Source organism: Zea mays, chromosome 5, assembly GCF_902167145.1.
Source record: "Zea mays cultivar B73 chromosome 5, Zm-B73-REFERENCE-NAM-5.0, whole genome shotgun sequence".
In the NCBI taxonomy this organism is placed as follows: Eukaryota; Viridiplantae; Streptophyta; class Magnoliopsida; order Poales; family Poaceae; genus Zea; species Zea mays.
Genome location: NC_050100.1, coordinates 50,189,209 through 50,214,410, shown reverse-complemented (window position 1 = coordinate 50,214,410; position 25,202 = coordinate 50,189,209). Strand labels below are relative to the sequence as shown.

General features: G+C 48.2%; 1 protein-coding gene across 1 annotated transcript; it reads right to left on the bottom strand.

The window, feature by feature from the left end:
- Positions 1 to 12,258: 12,258 nt before the first annotated feature.
- Positions 12,259 to 13,040, bottom strand: LOC100285110 (EF-hand Ca2+-binding protein CCD1). Its single transcript, NM_001158005.2, has one exon. The coding sequence runs from the start codon at positions 12,872 to 12,874 to the stop codon at positions 12,476 to 12,478; it is 399 nt and encodes a 132-aa protein (NP_001151477.1). The 5' UTR covers positions 12,875 to 13,040; the 3' UTR covers positions 12,259 to 12,475.
- Positions 13,041 to 25,202: the final 12,162 nt, after the last annotated feature.

Below are 25,202 nucleotides of genomic sequence, written 5' to 3'. Positions count from 1 at the left end.
GGCCGCGTCTACTATCAATTGGTATCAGATTTCCAGGTTGCCCGTGAGGTATAATTCTACCTTTAGATTAGTTTTGTTTCGTCCCATAGTCCACAAAAAGCCAAAAAAAATTACGATCAGTCTATTCCGACCTAAAACCATCGCCTTCGCCTTTGCACAATTCAGTTTTAGAGTCCGCAGTTCTGAGTTCGTGTTCTAGTTGAGTTTGGTTGCTGGATTAGATTTGTTTTGGTTCAGTTTGATTGTATCCATCCGCTTCCATCCTATAAAACCGACCCTATCCACAAAACAGATCCTATCTCTACAACTGATCCTATTCACAAAATAGATCCTATCTCTACAACCGACAATATCCACAAAACATATCTTATCTCTAAAATCGACCATATCCACAAAACAGATCCTATATCTAAACCAACCATATCCAGAAAACAAATCCTATCTCTAAAACTGAACCTGTGCTCCATAGTCGTCGCTTCGGTTCCTGCCGAGTTGTGCCTTTGAAAACCATAACTTGAGGTACCTTCCATAAAACGGGCATAACTTTTCGCTCGGTGCTCCATTTGAGCTCAAATTTTTACAGCAGATTCTTGACTCCATTCTGGGGTGACCCAAACTCGCCTACGACCTGTTTGGTTCGGTCCAAAAATTCAAAAAAAATCAGGAAGATAATTAAAAAAATTGTTTAAGTGTTTTCAGGAATTTCATAGATCCTTTGTGAATTTCTCTAGGCCACAATACAACTCTGTTTCAAGTGAAATTTTGTGTGCTTCCATCCTTTGTGTTTTTAGATCAGTGGTAAAAAAATTCAGAATATTTCGAGCTCTTTTGATGGTACTCCTTTTGAAACGCGCCTTTGATTTCTACTAGTGCTGAAAAATCTGCCCTATTTACAGAACTGCCATTCCCACTAGATACTTGTACCTCCTTTCTTGTGCTTTGGTCCAACTGTTCTATTACATTTTCTAGGCCAGCAACTAGGACGAGTACTTGGAACACTTATTCAGCATTGCTATCTGTTACTGACTTGTGTGCCACATATATATATATTTAGTTAGCCTTCCCATAGCTCTAATTTTCTCTCGAGCAGAACAGGTACTCTTTTGCAATCACACCCACGCTCGTTGGACAGTCACACCGGTCACCGTTTGCCACCTGCAGTGCTGGTAAGAACGTTGTAAGAGCGGGGTAAGACGCTTCATAATTTGTATTCCACCACCTCCACCACCACCCTGAGAGATAGTTGTAGGGTTCACACTGTTTGTTGCCTTTTTGTCTCTGTTTTGTGCTAACAATGACAGGACCAAAGAATCAAATGGACAAGGACAAGGGGCCTAAACTTAACGACGATGACTGTGTCTCTCAAATGGAATTGAAGGAGATGATGCGCGCGATGACTGAAGCTTTTAAAAATACCAGGACTCTGCCTCGACATCCTATGAGCAGCTTGATCGACGAGTTGCTGAACTTGTTACACGCATGGACATACTGGAGGCTCGTCCCCCACCACCAACTCCAGCCCAGCTCACTCTCCTGTGGACGACGACGACGATGACGACGATGTTTATGCACTGCTGCGGCAACGCCTCGCACGTAATCGACAAGGTATGGGAGGTAATGGTAGACGTCGTCATCATAATCCTGAACCAGACCATGATCCATTTGCTAAGATTAAGTTTTCTATTCCACCGTTCATGGGTTCTTATGATGCTGAAGCTTACTTAGACTGGGAGATGACGGTAGAACAAAAATTTAATTCCCATCTTGTTCCTGAGCAGCATAGGGTTAGACAAGCCACTAGTGAATTTAGAGATTTTGCTATCATTTGGTGGAATGAACTTGTTAACACATGTGCTGCACCACAAACATGGAATGCGTTAAAAGAGGAGATGCGAGCTCGCTTTGTTCCCCCTTCTTATAGACGTGATCTTCGAAAAAAATTGCAACGCTTAGATCAGGGAGACATGTCGGTACAGGAATACTACCAAGAACTTCAGAAAGGTATGCTACGATGTGGGGTAGTTGAGGATCCGGAGGATCAAATGGTTAGGTTTTATGGGGGATTGAGGCGGGAGATTTAGGATATTGTTGATTATAAAGAATATCATTCTATACAACGCTTGTTCCATCTTTCTATGTTGGCAGAAAAAGAATTGCAGGGTCGTCAACAACGGAGGAGCAGCACTTTCGCTCCACGCCAGCCACCGGCGCCAGCCAAGGCGTCATCATCTTCGGGCGTACGGACGTCCACATCTTCCACTGTACCTTCGGGTGTTGCAGCAAAACCTGCTACAACCACCTCTTCCACAGGCCGCTCCTCCGACATCAAGTGCCACCGCTGCCAGGGACTTGGTCATATTCAGCGAGATTGCCCCAGCAAACGGGCATACATTGCTACTGGTGATGGTGGGTATGTTAGTGCTTCTGATGTTGAAGATGAAGATACTGTTGGAGCTAACATTGTAGAGACTTATGATGGTGATGAAGAGGTTCTTGGTACAACAGCGACCGAGACCTATAAGGCCTTGATTGTGCAACGAGCTTTGAGTACCACAGCTAGTGACGACGACAACAGACAGCGCCACAACCTTTTCAACATGTTCCTCATCGTCAAGGACTGCCGTGTACATACCATCATTGACGGTGGTAGCTGCAACAACTTGGTGAACGTTGAGGTGGTCAAGAAGCTTGGCTTGACCACACGAGAGCATCCCCACCCTTATCACATTCAATGGTTTAACAACAGCGGTAAGTTCAAGGTAACAAAAACAGCAAGGGTGCATTTTTCTATTGGCTCTTACCATGACTTTGCTGATTTCGATGTGGAGACTATGGATGCTTGCTCTCTTTTACTGGGACGTCCTTGGGAGTTTGATACTGATGCTATTCACCATGGTAGATCTAATAAATATACTTTTATGCACAAGGGAAAGAAAATTGTGTTGCTTCCTATGACTCCCACTGAGATTGTCCACTTTGAACATGAGAAAAAGACTAATGCTAAGCAAAAAGGTGTTTTGAACTCTAAAAATCAGCAACCTATTAAGTTAAAAACTCCTACTTTGCTAGCCACTAAATCTGATCTTGATGAGTTACATGCCTCTCTTGGACTTTGCTATGCCTTAGTGTGCAAAAATGCTTTCTATTCCATTGATGATACATCTATTGTCTTGCCACCTGCTATTGCTAACCTTTTGCAAGAGTATATGGATGTGTTTCCCTCCGAGATACCCCCTGTATTGCCACCTGTGCGAGGCATTGAGCACAAGATTGATTTAATTCCAGGGGCGAGCTTGCCCAACCGTGCTGCCTACAGGACCAACCCCGAGGAGACTAAGGAGATTCAGCGCCAGGTCCAAGACCTTCTGGACCGCGGGTACATTCGTGAGAGCCTTAGTCCTTGTTCTGTTCCTGTTCTTTTGGTTCCTAAGAAAGATGGCACTTGGCGCATGTGTGTTGATTGTAGAGCCATTAATAACATCACAATTCGGTACAGATATCCTATTCCTAGATTGGATGACATGCTTGATGAATTAAGTGGTTCTATTGTTTTCTCTAAAATTGACTTGCGTAGTGGATACCACCAGATTCGTATGTCTTTAGGTGATGAATGGAAAACTGCATTTAAAACTAAGTTCGGTCTTTATGAGTGGTTAGTCATGCCTTTTGGGTTAACTAATGCGCCTAGCACTTTCATGAGATTGATGAACGAGGTTTTACGTGCTTTCATCGGTAAATTTGTGGTGGTATATTTTGATGATATTCTTATCTATAGTAAGTCTCATGATGATCATATTGAACATTTACGTGTTGTTTTTGATGTTTTGCGTGATGCACGTTTATTTGGTAACCTTGAGAAGTGCACCTTCAGCACCGATCGTGTGTCTTTTCTTGGATATGTTGTGACATCGCAGGGCATTGAGATGGATGAGGCAAAAATTGTTGCCATCACGAGCTGGCCACTTCCAACCACGGTCACGCAGGTTCGAAGTTTTCTTGGTCTTGCAGGATTCTACAGGCGATTTGTGCGGGATTTCAGCACCATTGCAGCACCTCTCCACGAGTTGACAAAGAATGGAGTGTCGTTTCGTTGGGGACCATCACAACAGCAAGCCTTTGATGCCCTCAAGTCGAAGCTCACACAAGCACCACTGCTGCAACTTCCTGATTTTGACAAGACATTCGAGCTCGAGTGTGATGCGAGCGGCATTGGGATTGGAGGAGTGCTCATTCAAGGAGGTAAACCTGTTGCTTTCTTTAGTGAAAAATTGAATGGTCCAACTCTGAATTATTCTACATATGACAAAGAATTATATGCTTTAGTACGAGTTTTACAAACTTGGCAACATTATCTATGGTCTAAAGAATTTGTCATACATTTGGATCATGAATCTTTGAAGTATCTTAAGGGACAATCTAATCTAAACAAACGACATGCTAAATGGATTGAATTCATAGAATCATTTCCTTACATTATTAAGCATAAAAAGGAAAGGATAATGTAATTGTTGATGCTTTATCTAGACGTTATACTATGATGTCCCAACTTAATCATAAAATATTTGGTTTGGAGACTATAAAGGAATTATATGCTGCTGATTTGGACTTCAAAGATGCTTTTCAAAATTGCAGAGAGGGAAGAACGTGGCAAAAATTTATGTTGCGTGAAGGCCTTCTCTACCGTGCTAACAAGTTGTGTGTTCCAGCTAGCTCTGTTCGTCTTCTACTCTTGCAGGAAGCACATGGAGGTGGCTTGATGGGACATTTTGGTGTTAAGAAGACCGAGGATGTGTTGTTTACTCATTTCTATTGGCCTCGGATGCGGCGTGATGTTGAGCGCTACGTCTCTCGTTGCACCACGTGCAACAAAGCTAAGTCCCGACTTAACCCCCATGGTCTTTATTTGCCTCTTCCTGTTCCTCGTGCACCTTGGGAGGATATTTCTATGGATTTTGTTTTGGGATTGCCTAGAACAAAGAGGGGGAGTGATAGTGTTTTTGTCATTGTCGATCGTTTTTCAAAGATGGCACATTTTATACCCTGTCACAAAACTGATAATGCTTCACATATTGCTGATTTGTTCTTCACTGAGATTGTGTGTTTGCATGGTGTGCCAAATACTATTGTTTCTGATAGGGATGCTAAATTTTTAAGTCATTTTTGGAGAACTTTGTGGTTTAAATTGGGAACAAAGTTGTTGTTTTCTACTACTTGTCATCCCCAAACTGACGGGCAAACAGAGGTTGTTAATCGCACTTTATCTACCATATTGCGGGCTATTTTGAAGGATAATTTGAGGTTGTGGGAGGAATGTTTGCCACATATTGAGTTTGCTTATAACAGATCGATTCATTCCACAACCAAGCTTAGTCCATTTATGGTAGTATATGGTTTTAATCCTCGTGCCCCAATTGATTTGCTACCTTTACCACCTTCTAAAATAGTGAACTTGGATGCTACACAACGTTCTGAATTTATTCTTAAGTTACATGAAACAACTAAGTTGCAAATTGAAAAGATGAATGAAAAGTATCGTATTGCTGCTAATAAAGGTAGGAAGGAAATGAAATTGGAACCTGGTGACTTGGTGTGGGTTCATTTGAGAAAGGATAGGTTTCCTGATTTGAGAAAGTCTAAACTTATGCCACGAGCTGCAGGTCCTTATAAAGTTCTTGCAAAAATTAATGATAATGCATATACACTTGAGTTGCCACCAGATTTTGGGGTTAGTTCCACCTTTAACATTTCAGATTTGAAGCCATATATGGGTGACGAAGATGAGGCCGAGTCGAGGACGACTCCAATTCAAGAGGAGGAGGATGATGAGGACATCACTTCTATATATACAATGAATGGACCGATAACACGATCTCGTGCACGACAGCTAAATCTCTAGGTACGTTCTACCCTAGTCAATTGTGTTTCAGAGCTTACGCTTGGGGCCATGGATGTTTTGATGATTAGGTACCTTGGAGAGGACCAGCAAGGACTTGGGAAAGGCCAAGGTGTTGAGGAGGAGGAGCAAGGGCGTCCACAACAGGAAGGAGATCAAGTCCGAGTCGGCTGCGACTCTATCTCGGGTTCCAGGACCAGTCTGCACTAAAATGGATGCCCAAGATGCATCCGGACTCCGATTGCGACGGACTGGATATGGTTGGAAAGATAACGAGATTATCTAACCAACCCAACTGGTTCCACCCTAAAATTCATCCGGAGTCAACGGGAATCGTCGAAACAAGTCAGCGTTCAGATTCTGTTTTGGTGCTACGACACCGTCTGTTGGGCCGTTGGGCCGTGTATCGCGTCGGAGCCCATTAGGGGCGAGTCCAGGGCTATGCACGCCCTAATACTCTATTTATTCAGCAGCCGCCACATTTAGGTTTGGGTTTTGCTTGGATCAATTCTATCATCGAACAGTGTCGCCGTCATCAGCTTGTGAGACCCCCCTCCCGTAATCAATACAATTTTGGTTGTGTTTCTTTCCTGTTCTTGCTTGTGTTCTTAATTGCGCTTGCAGGGATAAGCCTTCGTGGCGAGGTCATTCGTGTGTCACGGGTGATAACCAACGGAGCCGTGGTGTAGTGATTGCGAGGAACCGTTTGCTCGGAGCCTTGGATCATCAACGTCGAGATCTCCACTCAATCAAATTATCGTATCTCACGGAAGATCGGGCCGCGTCTACTATCAATAGGGCTCTGGCTCCTCTCTGCCGGACACGTTAGCATATTGCTACACCCCCATTGTACACTTGGACCCTCTCCTTGCATCTATAAAAGGAAGGGACAGGGCCCTCATACGAAGGGTGGTCGCGCGGGAGGACGGGTTGACGAACAGGCTCTCTCTCTCCCACGCGAACGCTTGTAACCCCTACTGCAAGCGCACCCACTCTGGCGCAGGATAACACGAGCCGCGGTTTTTCCCCCTTGTGTTCCATCTCGCGCCAACCCATCTGGGCTGGGGCACGCAGTGATAATTTTACTCGTCGGTCCAGGGACCCCCCGGGGTCGAAACGCCGACAGGACGGTACCTCTCGATCGATGGACGGTGACGAAGTCACGTCAGGGACGGACTGCACCGTTATCTCAGGTACGAGGCTAACGCCCAGCAAGTCCTTCGTGAGTGTGCTGGCGTCATCTGTCCGCTTGGGGTTGGCACATTGCGGGGAAACGACACTCGCCGTCGTCTCAGGCACGAGGTCAACGCCCGACATGCCCCCCGCTGGGGTGCCGGCGTCATCGACTCGCTCGATAGCCGCGAGGTGTCGCCTCCTGCCTGGCCATGGTTGCCCCGCCTCCTCCTCCTGCGGCGAGGAAGGCGACGGGACAAACCCGGATGCTGTTCTTCTGCCACGGGGGGAAGACGTCGTCGAGTTCGCCGCCGTCGGGCGAGCTGATGGCCGTCGTTGTCGCTGTCGCGCTACGGAGGAAGGAGTACCATGTCGTAGCTGCCGTCTGAACTCGAGACTCCCGAAACGGAGCAGCATCCCAGGCTGAAGGGCTGGAGACTACCCATCTGGAGCTCAACGAGAAGTTGTTCGCCAACACGCAGCAGGCCCCTACCCGGCGCGCCAACTGTCGGCGTTTCGACCCCGGGGGGTCCCTGGACCGACGAGTAAAATTGTCGCTGCGTGTCCCAGCCCAGATGGGTTGGCGCGAGATGGAACATAAGGGTGGAAGAACGCGGCTCGTGTTATCCTGCGCCAGGGGGTGCGCTTGCAGTAGGGGTTACAAGCGTTCGCGAGGGAGAGAGAGCGAGCCTGTTCGTCAGCCTATCCTCCTGCACGACGACCCTCTCGCATGAGGGCCCTGGACCTTCCTTTTATAGATGCAAGGAGAGGGTCCAGGTGTACAACGGGGGTGTAGCTATGCGCTAACGTGTCCGGCAGAGAGGTGCCAGAGCCCTATGTACATGCCAACGTGGCTATCGGAGAGGTGCTAGAGCCCTGTGTACGCGGTGTTGTGGCCGTCGGAGGAGCGCTTGAGCCCTGTAGAAGCACAGCTGTCGGAGCTGCTGGGATCTTGCTGACGTCTCCTTGCTTCCGTAGGGAGCTGGGAACCGCCGTCGTCATAGACGCACGCGGGGAGCCATCATTACTTGTTATCGGGACGAGCCTGGATGGGACGCCGGTCTTGTTCCCCCGTAGCCTGAGCTAGCTAGGGGTAGGGTAATGATGTATCCCCTGTGGCGCGGTCGGTCCGAGCCCAAGGTCGAGCGAGACGGAGACTCCTCTTGAGGCCAAGGTCGAGGCCGAGCCCTGGGGCCGGGCGAGGCGGAGACCACCTTTCGAGGCCGAAGCGGAGGCCGAGCCCTGGGGTCGGGCGAGGCGGAGACTCCCTCCTGAGGCCGAGGCCCAAGGTCGGGCGAGGCGGAGCTTCCTGTTGCGCCTGAGGCTGGACTTAGCTGTTGTCAGCCTTGCCCTGGCGGTTGGCACAGCAGTCGGAGAGGGGCGAGCGGCGCTGTTTTCCTGTCAGGTCGGTCAGTGGAAGGGCGAAGTGACTGCGGTCACTTTGGCCCTGCCGACTGAGGAACGTGTGTCAGGATAAGGTGTCAGGCGATCCTCGCATTGAATGCGCCTGTGATACAGTCGGTTGGTGAGGCGATTTGGCCAAGGTTGCTTCACAACAAAGCCTGCCCGAGCTGGGCTTCGGGCGAGTCGAGGGTGCGCCCGTTGCTTGAAGAGGCCCTCGGGCGAGGCGAGAATTCGTCTGAGACTACTGTTCCCGCCCGAGGCTGGGCTCGGGCGGGGCGAGATCGCGTCCCTTGAGCAGACGAGGCCTTGACCTGAATTGCGCCCATCAGTCTCTGCAGCTTGTGCTGATGGTGATTACCAGCCGTGATTAGGAGTGTTGGGGGTACCCCTAATTATGGTACCCGACACCCATCTATATAAATAATTTTTTGTACCGATCCCTAGCGACGGCAATAGTTCTGAAAAATGCCTGTACAAATGTTTTCACATCTGCTTGTATATAGCTTCTATGTACTAGTGGTTGGTTGTTGCCCGACTGCCAAAAATTAGATCTTGCTTTTATCGGCTAATGAAACTTAACTAGTTTTTAAACTTTTTATCAACACTGTTAGTAGCCAATAGAAGTCAGATAGTTTCCATTGGCCATATATATGGAGCCATCTCGGCTCGGCTCGTCCGAGTTCAAGCTGGCTCGTTAAGCTAATGAGCTGGCTCGACTCGGCTCGTTTAGCTTGCGAGACAGAGCAGAAAAAACAATATGTATATAATAATCAATTTCAGTTAATTTCAAACTAATTTAACGATAGAAAATAGTAACTATACTAATAGTTTCACAAACTACATCAATGTACCACCAAATTAACATAACTCATCAATTCACATTTCACACACATGTTAAAAAGTTTAACCCACAGTTATATTCGCATAGGCCAATTTAACACATAGACACATTTTATCGATCATTAGTTTAACTTATAGGCCATATACACCACACATATTCGCAACAGACCTGGATCTCGCCTCCCGGGAGGGACCCCGTCGGGGAGGAGAGATCCTAGGGCATGTCTTGATGTCGGCAGGCCACCCAAGACGCCTCTAGTCGACGTAGAAACGAAGAGATGTGAAGATTTGAGGTGGAAGGAGAATAAACTAATGTTAAACTAGAGTTACTCATAATGCATACGGTAAACGATAATTAGATTTGATTTGATCGATTGTATAGCCTTTCTTCTATATAAAGGGGAAGGTCTGGACCCATTACATATCGGTTTTCGAGTTTATCCCGTAGCTAACAGATCCTGCAAGAAACTCGGAATTCTAACTAATTATGATTGTCTCTTAGCCATATCAGCTGGATTCTGATTCTTTTATCCCACACGCAACACACGATTCCGAATCGGAGCAGGGAGCAGGCTGCTGTCTTTTGCCCTGTTTTTTCATCATCCTCACAGCTCGGAGAGCAGTGTTGGCGGTCAGCAGCAAGGAAGGGCACGCAGCGCAAGTTGCAGGCCAGACCACCCGTCGCTACCGATCAGGAGACAAAATTGACAGCGCGACCGAAACGTCACCGGCGGGGGGCGGCGGTGCTCAACTTGCTGATGTGTTGTTGCTCGATGTGTCGACAGCAACGCAGCCTCGTGTACTGCCACTACGGATCCGGATTCAGAGGACAGCACCAGGAACACGGAGAAGCGACAGCCCCCCACACGCACGCAGTTGGAAAGCTCGCGATCCAGCGCCATCGCGGCACCGCAGGATAAGTAAAACAACGGCAACATGCGCAGTCAGCAAGCACACATGGCGCCGGCCGACGGGCCGAGACGTCGAGGGAGGAGAAGAATCCGAGAAGCCGGCGCGCGCAAAGAATAATGCGTCCTGCCACCTGCACTGCACCGCTGTGCCCTGCCCTCCGCGACCGCGCGGTGGGTGTGGAGGGGACAGCTAGTCTCATCAGGATCTCCAGGAAAATGTCACGTCCACCGCACCGGATCCCACCCGACCCGCTGCCAATTTGCAGCAAGTTCAACTCGCAGCCTCGCGGGAATATATATTAGTATTCTTGCAGTAGCAGCGGAGCGAGCGGTGGAGACGACGAGACACGAGACCAGCGTGCTCACTGCGCATCGGATCGACCAGCCAGCCGTGTGTGTGTCCGGTCCGGCAGTTGGCACGCGCACACGGGATGCCCCTGCGCCCCGCCGGAAACCCGGCGGGGGTGCCGCTGCCATTGCCAGCGTGCCGTCGCCGCGGCCGGCAGGGGAGACAGCGTGCTGCGAATCCATGGCGCGGCACGCGACAAGGCGGGGTTTGTTTTTTCAGGCGCAGCTGGCTGTGCTACGTCTGCCCGCTAAACTACCGATGGTTTTGGCTTTGCCGTTGCCGATCGCAAGAGACTTCCTGTCGGTAGCAACCACCCGATTGTTAGTTAAGGATTGATACGCAGTGGCGTGCCACGGGCAGATCAAATTCAAACGGCTACGAGAGGCAGGCGCGCACGAAGGTTACAGCTCGGCCGTGACGTGACCTGACCACGCCCAGCGCATACCGAAAACAAATCTTTAATCTACGATTAGTCTTCATCGGAAATTAGGCTGCCACATCCGAGAACGGAACCAACTCGGTGGTCGTGCAGAGGTTAGTTTGACACGTCCGAGAAGCCCCCCTCAAATGGTTTGTTATGGTATGGGGTCCTCGCGTGCACTGAACCAGGCGCGAGGCCGACCTGAACCTGCAGGTTCATGCATCTCTGTCTGTCAGATTCAGATCAGTCTGTCCCGACGGCTTCCTTTGCCTGCCCCCAATTGATGACGCCGGGCGTACTGTACTGTAGGTTGGACCTAACGACACGGCATCAGCGCAGTCAGCACGGGGAACTGGGTGCGAAGCTCAGAGCAGGCCGGAGCCAACAGTTGGTGGGTGGATAGGCGATCGGGGCACGGCAGTGTCACCGTGGACCTGAGGACGCCGCCGACGGCGTTGCATTGCAATGGTCCAGACTCCAGACGGGGGAGGCGGTGCGTGTTTTTATTAGATCGGGCGACGAATCGCAGCAGTGACGTCGAGAGCAGCCGGATGGCTGCCTGCCTGACGCTGACCTGGAACCGAAGGGGCGGTCAGGCGGGGCGGAGGACAGGGGGAAAAGAGAGAGAAACGCCTCGAGGGCGCGTCGCTTTCGGGCTGCTTTCCTTGCGCCTCGCTTTTGAAGCTTCCGGCCACCTTTCCGGAAGCTCCCGTTCCAGCTTACTACGACGTGCTGGACTGTACTTACACGTGACTCATCTCGTCAGTGCGAACAAAAGGGCGACGAAACGAAACAGGGGCCGGCTTCCGTTCCTTTTCGTAGCGACGACGCTGGTGCGGTGCGGACCGAGTGAACACACTGAGAAAAGCGAGAAGCACTCACCGAGTCACTCACACGTCCGTCTCCCCTGCTTGGTTTCGCCCGCGAGAAGCACTCTTGCGGCTGCGCGGTGACGCGGTCCCGCTCGCTGCCGCTGCCACTGTCTGCTAACGCACGCTTGAGGCTTTGACCAGACAAGTGCTTCTGTGTCGCCTCCATTTCCTCTTGGTTGGTTGTGCGCATCAGGGTCAGTCAGGGACTCAGTCAGGGCACAAGGTCAACCGAAACTTCCGCCACTGTTCAAGAACGACTTGGGGGGTGGTCCTGGCAATTTCCTCTGTAGCCCTGTAGTACCCAATGCTAATCTCGATTGTGTAAAAAGCAGCGAAGCAGTAGACACACGCAATGTGATCCGTGTGGATGTGATGGTCAGAAAGGAGAAAGCATGTTAATGAATCCAGACTCCATTGGAACATGGGAATTGGGAAGGAAAGAACAGCAGACGAGTACACATGGATGGAATCCATCGACCGATCAGCACAAGTCCTGATCCATCCAGCTATATGAACAGCGGCAAGAGGAGGAGGAAGAAGAAGAAGAAGAAACATCTCAACGATCATCTAGTAGCCTTAATTATTAGTTATCAATCATCGTCGTCGTCATCATCAGCTGGTGAAGAGGAAGCGGGCCGCCTGGTCGACGGCGTCGTCGAGCCACCGCCTGGGCTCGTCCATGAGCTCGGGGCTGAGGCGCACCATGAGGACGCAGAACTCCGTCTCGCTGAGCGCGCCGTCGCCGTCGAAGTCGCCCTCGGCGAGCATCCCGCGGAGGTCGGCGTCCGACATGCCGCCCAGGCCCAGCAGCGGCGCGTTGCGGCGGAGGCTGTCGAAGGTGATGAGCCCGCGCGCCGGGTCCATCAGCAGCCGGAACCCGCTCGCCAGCTCCCGCATCAGCCCGTCCTCGCCCAGCCGCTCCGCCATCACCGGCAGGTAGTCCTCGAAGCCCACGGCGGAGGACGCCGCCGCCGCCGCTCCCGCCTGCTGTTGCCTCTGCTGCGACGCCATGTGTGTGTGCGCGCGTGTGTGGAAGGTTGACCGGGTGTGCTGCTGCTGCTGATGGTGGTTCTGAGCTCCGGTGGCGGCTGCTTGTTCTTTCTCGGTGTGTTGTGCTGTGCTCTGCTGTCCAGGAGGAGAGGAGGAGGACGAGCGGGAGAAGCGATGGGTGGATCGAGTTTGGGGGCGGGTGGGAAGGGAAGAATAAATAGGCGGGAGACGGGGACGGCTGGCTCAGTGGCTCCTGCTGCCGGACTGGGGCTTCAGGGAAGGTGCCTCTGCCCAGACCTGCTGCCGTGGCCACGCGGGACGCGATGGCTTCCGGGCGGGGGTCACGTGTGCGCGGGCCGGTGCCCGGCTGCCCACCCTGCGGATGGACCAACTGATACCCCGACGGCCCCGGTTGGTTCGCGCTGGCTGACGACGGGGGTTAGCTTGTCTCAGAAACGTTCCCTAAATTCTATCTCCTAAAGGAATATTCTATATCCTTTACAGAACTCTCTAAAAAATTTCGTCCTCTATATCTTTGTCAACTCCAGCAACATCCTCTAAATTCGGTACTCTATATCTACAGTGATAATAGAATTCATATATTCATTTTTAATACTCATTTTTTGATATTAATACAATTTGAACTTATGTGCGTAATGGAAAAATAAAGTTATTTATTTCTAGAAATTTTATAAAAATGAATTAGGAACTAATTATAATAATTACATTTTGCAACTGACATTACTAATCGTTTTTTATAACATCCTCTACGTACATATCTATATATGTATCGGACATAAACTGATAATACTAATCTAATAATCCCAATTAGCAAAAATGCTGCTACTATTAAGTTTACACGCAAAAAAAAAGAATAGAATTAATCGGCCAGCGGAGGTAGCGGTAGACGAATGACCACATTGAAGAGCGGGCCCCAGTGCTGAGCAGGCGGATAGTGCACGCAAGGACTCTTCTATGTTTAGAGTTCGTCGTACGTCCTCTATATTTTAGAGTTCCTTTTAGAGTTCCTTATTGGACGATGTAGAGAACGTTTCGTACTCTAAATTTAGAGTACAAAACCATTTATTGCTGGAATCAGTCTTAGAGGCAGGCGGCCACGCACCGACCGGGACAGGCTGGATGGACGTTGGGTTCGCCTGGCTGGCCCCGGGCTGGAGTCTCGACGGACGGACCGCGCCGCGCGCGCGCGCCTTCCTGCGCGCTTCGGCCTCCCCTCTGCGCGGGGCGCCGGGAGGGAGGCGTGTCCGTATCCGTGTCCGCGTTCGCGTTCGCGTGTGGCCGTCGCGGCTCGTTTCGACGTGTGGTGTGAGTGTGACGGATGCTGTCGTCGCCTCGCGAAAAAAGGGGTACTTTCGTTTGGACGACGATGGTTGTTACCGTACGCTATACACAGAGTGCGTGGAGAGATACTATATTATTGTAGCGTACGTACCTACCCGATTCGAATTCCTAGCATCCACCCTCAAAACACTATTTTACATTAGACTGTAGTGTAATTTAAATATATACATAGAAATATGTAACCGAACCGAAGATAACACCTATGTGGTGATATCTTCCTCTCTGTTTCAGAACGGACATGCCTCTATAGCACCATACCATCAAAGCATGTAACTAAGCTCGCTTGACTCATGATCAGTGTTGGAAGTTTTTCTTTTCCGAATGTTGTCAAAAACACGACTAACCATTTGTTTCTAGCGTACTATTGAATATTACAGGAGCTTTGTCATAAGAAAAGCTTCATGATGAGGATCTTTTTTCCCGCCGAAGGTCCTCGAAACGAAGACATTGACTGAAAACGATAACAATGAATGTCGAAACTACAGCTGAAGCACCTCGACTTTGGCTTAAGACGGCAACAGAGGTCAAACATGACGCTGAGTCAAAGAGTAAAAGACTAGCTAATCCCTGATGATTTATGTCACGTTTATGGCTACATGTTAATGTCATAAATGTATTTTTACTTGGCTTGTGTCCCGTGCCTATAAATAGGTGAGCAGTACTCCGTACTGTTCACGCTGGATTGTAATTGGTCTCGCGTCAACACCTTCAAACAAGACCGAAGGTATCAATATAATATGAAATTTTGTTAATATTCATATGTATATTATGAAATAAATATATGGGTACATGAATGAATAACACATATTGTCTCTATGAGCCCTTCATCTCTATGGATGATGAAAGCGTGTCTTTCATGACCTTCGTCTGAAGATCATTATATCCGAAAAAAATAATGCTTTAAAGGACGAAGGTCCTTAACCTTTAACAATTGTGTTGTCTTTTTCTTAATTCACAACATTTGAGATCAAGTGACCAACAATCAGCTCGGCTCGGTTTGCTTCAATTTTGAAACGAGCTGAGCTAGCATCTCAGTTTGATACGAGCTCAACCAACTTGTTAGCTCGAATAAGTTAGCATTTATTAGCAAAATAAAGTGTACTCTAGTATCAGATAAACTATGTTAATTTGAGTTTTAATTGATGTGATATATAAAATTATGAGTACTATTACTCTTTTCTAGTGCTAAATAAGTATGAATTTTGCGCTTCAAATCTCATACTGCATACGAAGATAGTAGCTGTTGTGCTTCCAAGCAAGGGATTCATGTTATCCATCTCCTAAGACTCTCCACTCTCTGGCAATTATTGTATCATATCCTTTTTCTAATTCTTTATTTTAAACTCTATTTCATGAACAACTTAATTTACAGTGCAAAGAAGTAACTATCACTACCGGAATCCTGCTCTTTGCCGAGTGCTTGGCGCTTTACCGAGTGCTTGTGCTTTCTATCGGGCACTCAACAAATTTCCACTCTCGGTAACGACTGTGTTTACCGAGAACAGGACTTTCGACACAGGAAGACACTCGGCAAAAAGATCGATTTCGGTAGTGTATCCTATTTCATGCCTTTTATTTAAACATACGAGTAATTTGCTAGTTAAGATTGATACATACCTTTTATTTGTCTTTTCTATATAGCTAGCTCGTTAAGCTAACTATTAGATGTGTTGAATCTTTTATGGGCTTGGCCCATTTATTGAATAAACTCTATGGTGTGTAATGGTGGAGAATACCAATAGTACCACATTGGAAGTCCAAAGGGTCTGTTGGCTTGACTTATATGGTGGGATTTATTCCACTTACCTTGAGAAGTCAAGAAATGGACAAGGGCGTGCCACACGCGCGCGCGCGCGCCGCCGTCGGCCGGGCCGGGCGTGGCGTGGCAGGCAGGCAGGCAGGCAGGCAGAGGCAGGCAGGTGTGGTTGTGTTAATTTTTAGCACTCACTAACCGCGTACGTCAGCCGAGTGACTCTGTCTCTTCGTCAGCCAGCCGAGTGACCCTTCTCCTTCAGCTGGCCGACTTATGGCGTGACTCGGCGAGTGCTGGCCGACTCATGACATGACTCGGCGAGAGCTGACCGACCCTTGGCGTGACTCGGCGACCTTTCTCCTTCGACTTCCCTCTTCGAGAGGTTAAATAGAGGAGCACCCCTGTCACTCGGTACGAGCGAACACACCACTTTCAGAATCACAGTCCAGCCGCCGACTGAGGGTATTTCCATCTCGTGACTCTGCGCGCACAGAGAAGCGAGAGGGCAGGTGCCTCCGAAGCCGGTGCCGTTCGAGACCTTGCACGGGGGATCGGCAATTAGGTTTTTGGGGAGCGTCTACGCGACTGCCCAAAACATCTACGACATGACAAAGGAAGTTGGACAAGGATCTGGATCAGAGCGCATGGGAGGGTATGATCAGTTTATTTCCTTACTGTTTTGCATTCTACAGATTATATATGTTTTATATATGCATTTGTACTGTTTCATATATAGCAAAGAGTTTATCTCATCTGTTCTGTTACCTTATAATGTGTTATATCTGTTTGTTTTAATTTTACAATCATGCTGTTTATGTTTCTATTTGTTTATTTTCAATTGTTCAGTCAGTCTACATGTTTATCGTATTTATATGATTTATATAATTCATATGCTATATGTTCTCATGATCCATATTGTTATGGATATATTTGATGTCATGATTAATTATATTTTATATGTCATCATCATAATGTTAATTTATGGAATTAAAATGACATGGAAAATGCCTATAATTCTAACAATCCAAAAACCTAATGTTAGGCATTTTTCTGTCAGAGGTTTTGCTGCTGTGCTAAAGCCTGATCCTTTTGATGGTAAAAACTTCTTGATATGGAAAGCTAAGATGGAATTGTGGCTAACTGCAATGTCTTGTTTTCATGCCGCTGAGGGCAAGCCTGCCAACTTACCTCCTGAGGATGAGGCTAAGTTTAAGGCTGAAGACAACCTCTTTCGAGGAGCAGTAATTAGCGCACTGGATACAAAATTCCAGAAAAGCTATATCATCCTTCCCACAGGGAAAGAGCTGTGGGATGCTCTTGTTGGAAAGTTTGGAGTTACTGACGCTGATAGCGAGCTGTATCTCATGGAGCAGCTGTATGACTACAAGATGGTTGAGAACCGATCTGTAGTGGAACAGGCTCATGAGTTTCAGGCACTAGCTAAGGAACTCGAACTTTTTCCTTGTCCTTTGCCTGACAAGTTTGTGGCTGGCGGTATAATCGCCAAGTTGCCACCTTCTTGGAAGGACTTTGCTACCTCTCTCAAACATAAGAGACAAGAGTTCAATGTGGAAGAGCTCATTGGTACTCTTGATGTTGAGGAAAGGGCTAGAACAAAGGACAGTGGAAAAGGTGTTGAGACCTCTACTGCTAATGTGGTGCAGAAGAGAAACTTCCGCAAGTTTAACAAGAAGAAAAACCAGAACAAACCAGAGAACGCAAATAAACCTGTTCATACAGCACAGTTTAAAAAGAAGAACAACAACAACAAGGGAAAGGGAGGTTGCTTTGTCTGTGGCAGTGATCAACATTGGGCTAGAGAGTGCCCTGATCGCAAGTTCACACAGGACAAGAAATCAGCTAATGTTGTTACCACTGAAACTGGAGAAGGAACATCTGGGTATGGTAATTCTTTACCATTTGTTCTCTCAGTCTGTAATTCACCTGAGTGGTGGATGGACAGTGGTGCAAATATTCATGTGTGTGCTGATGCCTCTATGTTCTCCTCCTACCAGGTCGGGAGGTCTGGCGCCTTGTTAATGGGAAATGGGTCGCGTGCTCATGTTCTTGGTGTTGGTACGGTCATTCTGAAGTTTAATTCGGGAAAGACGGTGCCATTGAAGAGCGTGCAACATGTGCCCTCTATCAAGAAGAATCCCGTTAGCGCGTCTATGCTATGTCGAGATGGATACAAAGTTGTTCTTGAGTCTAATAAATGTGTTGTGTCTAAACATGGTATTTTTGTTGGTAAAGGATATGACTGCGGAGGCTTGTTCCGCTTATCACTGCATGATGTGTGTAATAAACTGGTGAATTCTGTTCATTTTTCTGATGAGTTAGATTTATGGCATTCACGTTTTTGTCATGCAAGCTTTGGCTGTCTTATGCGGTTAGCAAATATAAATTTAATTCCTAAATTTAATTTGGTCAAAAAGTTTAAGTGTCATGTGTGTGTTGAATCAAAACAACCCCGCAAGCCTCACAAGGCTGCTGAGGCGAGGAGTTTGGCACCTCTAGAACTTGTTCATTCTGATCTGTGCGAGATGAATGGAATTTTGACCAAAGGTGGTAAAAGATACTTTCTCACTTTTATAGATGACTCCACTAGATTTTGTTATGTGTATCTCTTAAAAACAAAAGATGAAGTGTTCAATTATTTTAAGGCCTATAAAGCTGAAGTAGAGAACCAACTTGAGAGGAAAATAAAACGTTTAAGGTCCGACCGAGGTGGAGAATATTTCTCTAATGTGTTCGATGAGTTCTGCGTGGAACATGGTATTATTCATGAGAGGACACCGCCATTCTCACCACAATCCAATGGGATTGCTGAAAGGAAAAACCGCACTCTAACAGATTTGGTGAATGCCATGTTGAGTACAGCGGGATTATCCAAGGCATGGTGGGGTGAGGCGATTTTGACAGCATGTCATGTCCTGAATAGAGTTCCAACAAAGAACAAAGAGATCACTCCATTTGAGGAATGGGAAAAGAGAAGATTAAATCTCTCATATTTGCGCACTTGGGGTTGCTTGGCTAAAGTGAATGTGCCAATCAACAAAAAGCGTAAACTTGGGCCTAAAACTGTTGACTGTATATTCCTTGGGTACTCTTTTCACAGCACTGGGTATAGGTTCTTAATTATAAAATCCGATGTGCCTGATATGTTTGTTGATACTATCATGGAATCAAGAGACGCAACATTTTTTGAGAATGAGTTTCCCATGAAGAATACACCTAGTGATACAAGTCATGAGACTATAATTCCCCATGAGCACGAACTGTCGATTCCTATAGATCATGCTGAGGATTCTCACGTGCACATCCCTGAGGAGGATGACACTATAGCCACTCGAAAGAGCAAGAGACAGAGGGTTGCAAAATCCTTTGGTAATGACTTTATAGTGTACCTTGTGGAAGACACACCAACTACCATTAGTGAGGCATATTCCTCTCCTGATGCTGACTTATGGAAGGAAGCAGTAAGGAGTGAGATGGAATCTATTATGTCTAATGGAACTTGGGAGGTCGTTGACCGTCCTTATGGTTGTCAACCTATAGATTGCAAATGGATCTTCAAGAAAAAGCTTAGGCCTGATGGTACAATCGAGAGGTACAAGGCAAGGCTTGTGGCCAAAGGATATACCCAAAAGGAGGGTGAAGATTTCTTTGATACCTACTCACCAGTGGCTCGATTGACTACAATTCGCACATTAATAGCTGTGGCAGCCTCTTATGGTCTTATCATTCATCAGATGGATGTTAAGACAGCTTTCCTAAATGGAGAGTTGGATGAGGAGATCTATATGGATCAGCCAGAAGGGTTCATTGCGGATGGTCAAGAGAACAAGGTGTGCAGGTTGATAAAATCATTGTATGGCCTAAAACAAGCACCTAAGCAATGGCATGAAAAGTTTGATAATACTCTTACAGCAGCTGGCTTTGTTGTAAATGAATCTGACACATGTGTATACTATCGGTATGGTGGGGGTGAGTCTGTTATGCTGTGCCTTTATGTTGATGACATTTTGATCTTTGGATCAAATCTCAATGTGATTGAGGAAGTTAAAAATCTTCTATCGAGCAATTTCGAGATGAAAGATTTGGAAGAAGCTGATGTCATTCTAAACATCAAGCTTGTTAGAGAAGTTGATAGTGGGGTAACTTTGTTACAATCCCATTATGTGGAAAAGGTATTGAGTCGCTTTGGTTTTAGTGACTGTGATCCTGCTCCAACACCTTATGATCCCAGTGTGCTATTGAGAAAGAATCGGAGAATAGCAAGGGATCAATTGACATACTCCCAAATCATTGGCTCGCTCATGTACCTTGCAAGTGCAACAAGGCCAGACATCTCTTATGCTGTGAGTAAGCTAAGTCGGTTTGTGTCGAAACCAGGAGATGATCACTGGCGTGCTCTTGAGAGAGTGTTGCGGTTTTTGAAAGGTACTATGACATACGATATTCATTATACCGGAAACCCCAAAGTGCTGGAAGGCTATTGTGATGCCAACTGGATTTCTGATGCTGATGAGCTTTATGCCACAAGCGGATATGTGTGTAACGCCCTGAATTTGGGGGTAGAATTTTTTCTTCTTTTCTCTTACCAAATTCAGGCGTTACCCTTTTCTTTTTCTCGTTCCCTCGCTAAACCTTGATCTTTTCCAAAGTTATAGCGGGATTTGGTTTGGATTTCCCGTGTAAAGAAAAACCCTAGATTACTTTATGTTGCTTGATGCACCATGCCGAACTATGCATTCTTTGATTGCTTAGAGATGTAAGTGCATTCATCTAGAAAGATCGGATTTCGAAAAGGAGAAAAAAAACCTTTTCTTTCTTTTTCTTTTTCTTTCTCTCTCTCCTTTTTTTTCTCTTTCTCCCGCGCCGTGGGCCGCCCCTGGCTGGCCCAGCCGCCCCCCCCCCCCCCCGCGCCCCCTTTGGGCCCATTGGCCCAGCCGCCCCTCCCTTTTCCCCCCAATTCCCCCCAATCCCTCTCCCTCCCTCTCATTCTCTCTTCCCCACCCCAACCGCCGCCCCCTGCCCTAGCCGTCGCCCCCTGCAGCTCGGCCGCCCCGCCGCTCGGCCGCCCGTCCCCGTCCCCGTCCCCGTCCCCGGTGAGCCCTCCCCTCTCCCTTCCCTCTCCCCTCCCCTCCCTCTCCCCGGTCAGGCCGCCGCCCGGCCCGACCGCCCCTGTGGCCGCCCGGCTCGGCCGCCCCCCGTGCCCGCCCGGCTCGGCCGCCCCCCGTGCCCGCCCGGCTCGGCCGCCCCTGTGGCCGCCCTGGCCCCGGCCCAACCGCCCGCCCGCCCCTGCCCAGCCGCCCCTGCGCGCCGCCGGCTCGGCCGCCCCCGCCCCTGCCCAGGCCGGTTCAACCGCCCCCCTTTTTTTATTATTATTTTTTTATTTTATTTTATTTTCTTTCATTACTGCTATTTATTTTACTTTAGGCAGGTTAATCATTGTTCATATTATTGAAATAGGAAACTTAATTTAGAATTCCGTTACACTAGTTAGTTCATATAATTAATTGTTTATCCAGTCCAATGTTGATCAACTAAAAATGACTAGGTTTCCATTAGTGCATATGGCTAAATTCTTTTGTTGGGACCAATTGTAACTAATCATTAGTGCATAAGCTTTAACCCCCCCCCTCCCACGAGACCTTTTCCCGTTTCTTTCTAACCATAATGGATGCGACATCGAATGTCATACTTGATGCATATTCACTTTATTTGTTCCCTTGTATGATGTACTGTTTGTTTCCCAATTTGAATGGATGAATGTATGTATGCTTGCAATCGCATAGAGAACGATCCGGTCGAAGAGCCCGAGGAACTCGCAGGAGAAGCCCCTGAGCAGCAGTCGTTTGGTGGAGGCAAGTGTCCTTTGACCTATCTCTGTCCTATTCATTCTTTAATTCACCTCCCGCTTTACACATTTATGCCTAAGGATTGACTAGCTTTTGTGATCCATGTCCTTGTTCACCTACTTGGGTTGGATTATTATTGTTTAGCTTTATGCTATTGCTCAAACTCTAATCAATGAACATGATGAGATTATCTATGATACGCTGTTTTCCCTTCTCTTATTATGATGTTGTACTTGTGGCCTCAAGGGGGCTCGAGCGGTTTCTCGAGTGCCTCTCCGTAAGGACCTGTTCTATGGATGACCGCCCGGGAAAACAGTGCAACCATGAGGGTGGAATGGGGTGCCCTTAGCTGAATAATTAGAGGATCCAGGGTGTAGTTCACTTAGCCGTCGTGCCGTCAATGGGGCTCGGTGTATGCGGCTCGCTCTGCCAAGTTTGGGTTCGCCCCTTGGGGAGGAGTGCGGTGCATTTAGGAAACCTAACGGGTGGCTACAGCCCCGAGGAATCTTTGTAAAAGCTACATAGTGAAACCCTGCCTATTCACCTTGGTAGTGTTTAAGGGTTTGATCGGCCCGAGGCAAGAGGGAATCATGGCTTGTGGGTAAAGTGCACAACCTCTGCAGAGTGTTTGAAAACTGATATATCAGCCGTGCTCGCGGTTATGAGCGGCCAAGGGAGCTCCAGTGATTAGTGAGACTTGATCAGAGATACTTTGGTACAGGTGGTTATGAGATTGATGGTTTTGGTCATGACTATGGTGCTGGTAAGTGGTATTCTTTCCGTTTGGAAAGGGTACATCAGGTTAATAACTTGGGTAATGCTAAAACTTGGCTTTCTACTAGTAAGTAATAATCTGACCAACTAAAAGCAACTGCTTGACTTATCCCCACATAAAGCTAGTCCACTACAGCCAAACGGGATACTTGCTGAGTATGTTGATGTGTACTCACCCTTGCTCTACACACCAAACCCCCACCCCCAGGTTGTCAGCATTGCAACCACTGCTCAGGCGAAGATGAAGCTGTGGAAGGAGACTTCCAGGAGTTCCAAGACTACGACGAGTTCTAGGCGTGGGTTAGCGGCAACCCCCAGTCGGCTGCCTGTGAAGGCCGCAGTTATCTACGTTTCTTTTCCGCACTTTGATTTATTGTAAGAACTATATGGACGTCTCAGACGTATGATGTAATCAACTATTATTCCCTTTTAATACTATTTTGAGCACTGTGTGATGATGTCCATGTTATGTAACTGCTGTGTACGTGAATAACTGATCCTGGCACGTACATGGTTCGCATTCGGTTTGCCTTTTAAAACCGGGTGTGACATAAGTGGTATCAAAGGCGTGCTGACTGTAGGACCGCTAGCCTAGAGTAGAATGGTCGTTCTAAGGACTATAGACCTCTGTCCCTTCCTTGACTTTGATATCCCTTCAAAAGTTGGTCATACCGACCAAACCTATGTTCTACTATATATTATACCTTGCTGAAAATCATGTTTTATTCTAATCCTTCATTCACTTATGGTTCATTATTTGCTGGTCATATTGATTCTGTTCTTACCCTTTTGCTTGCGATGTCTTTTGTAGATGGCTCGACTTAGACACACTGCACGAAAGTCAGTCATCCCCTTCTTACCCTCCCGTCTTGCTGAGCGTCCGCTTCGCGTCCCGTGGCCGGACAGTCTAGCCACTTGGAGAGACTGCACCACCGCCTGCATGAGGAGCAGGAACGTCGACGACAGGAGCGGCAGGGCTCTTCTTTCTCGCTCCAGCAGGAGATAGAGTCTGTGAGGAGCTGCTCCCCTGTGCTTCCCCTGGAGGCGCCCCCTGCACCACCACAGGGCGCCCCAGCCCCTGGAGTAGCTGCTGGAGGAGATCCAGACGACGGAGATGGCGACGACAGCTCGAGCCACGACACCGACTTCTCTGCTAACCATGAGCTGGAAGGATGGTTTGCTCGAGCCATCACTCGCGACGCTGCTCGCGGGTGTCACTTCCACGATGCGCTCGACACCCTGCTACGTCGGGCATTTGACCGGCATACTTGGTCCGTCGAGTATCGCTGTGTGGTCTACCAGCACGGTCGCGGGGTCTACCCGGACCGCTGGGAGGCAACCTGCTTGGTGCGCCGTCCGGAGAACAGTCTCCAGGGTGCAGAGGCCTGCTCAGAGCACTATTCTATTTCTGAGCGGGACTCAGTTGAGGCAGCCATGCAAGATGCTGCACGGCGTGCGCTTTCGCACTACTGCTCGGTTTTCGGTGGGGTAGCTGACGGTCTTGACCTGAAGTATTACCCCCGCCGTCCATCTGGCAGCACAGGAGGCGTGATTGTCTCACCTATCGGTGAGGGCAATCCTAGGTTGAGCAGCACAGTCAACCTAGCCGCCGTGCTAAACACGGAGCTGGACCATGCACTAGACGAGCTGAGTAGGGCTCGTGCTGAGATCGCCCTGCTGCGGGCTGAGCGCGCGGAACGTCGTCACCTGGACGATGGTTCCCCCGCTCCCGTCGGGACTCAGCACCTGTACCGTTCACCTCGGCGTGGATCCCAGTCTTATGGCAATCCCGACTGCAAGACCAAGATAAATCTAGAACCATAGATCGTTAGAGTTGGATCTTGTAATTAATACGAAATATACATACATAGAAGCTACAGTCTTAGCGTTAGTCTCGGTTTTAGTTAGTCTTAGTTAGACAGGGTAGTTTGCTATATCCTGTGCATTTATGTTTGTCATGATGAACTTTGTTTGGTTTGGATCTTTGTAATGACTGTCACCAGAGTGTGGGTATCCCCTGTATTTTGGTTTACCTATTATGTTAATAAAGTTAGTTATATAGTTGGGAAACCTTTTATTCCACTTTCCTCTTTATCTGAGAAGCTGTGTGGTCTGTGTTGGAGATCAGTGAAGATGCTCATCTGCTCAGTGCTGTTGAAGAATTCTATACTCTTTTCTTATGCTGCAAGATTTGCCAGATCAGTTCTGATGTGTGGTTGCATTCTGCAAATGTCAGAGAACAGGCGCAGAGGAGGAAGGCGTGCTCAACAGGAGCGAGCCGCTCAACAGGATGAGGTGCCCCAGCAGCAGCACCTGCCGCCCCCGCCCCCGATGTCCATCGAGCAGATGTTTCTGATGCAGACTCAGGCAGTTCAAGCCATCGGTCAGACTTTGGCCACCATTCAGCAGCAGCAGCAGCAACAGCAGCAGGCCCCACCTCAGCCTCAGATGCCTCAGATGCCCAGAGACAAGCGTGCTGAATTCATGAGAGGTCATCCACCAACGTTTGCTCATTCTTCTGACCCCATGGATGCTGAAGACTGGCTGCGCACTGTGGAGCGGGAGTTGCATACCGCTCAGTGCAATGACAGGGAGA

Excerpts from the sequence above, each read along its gene's own strand:
- LOC100285110 (NM_001158005.2), bottom strand. The coding sequence starts at position 12,874 with ATGGCGTCGCAGCAGAGGCAACAGCAGGCGGGAGCGGCGGCGGCGGCG.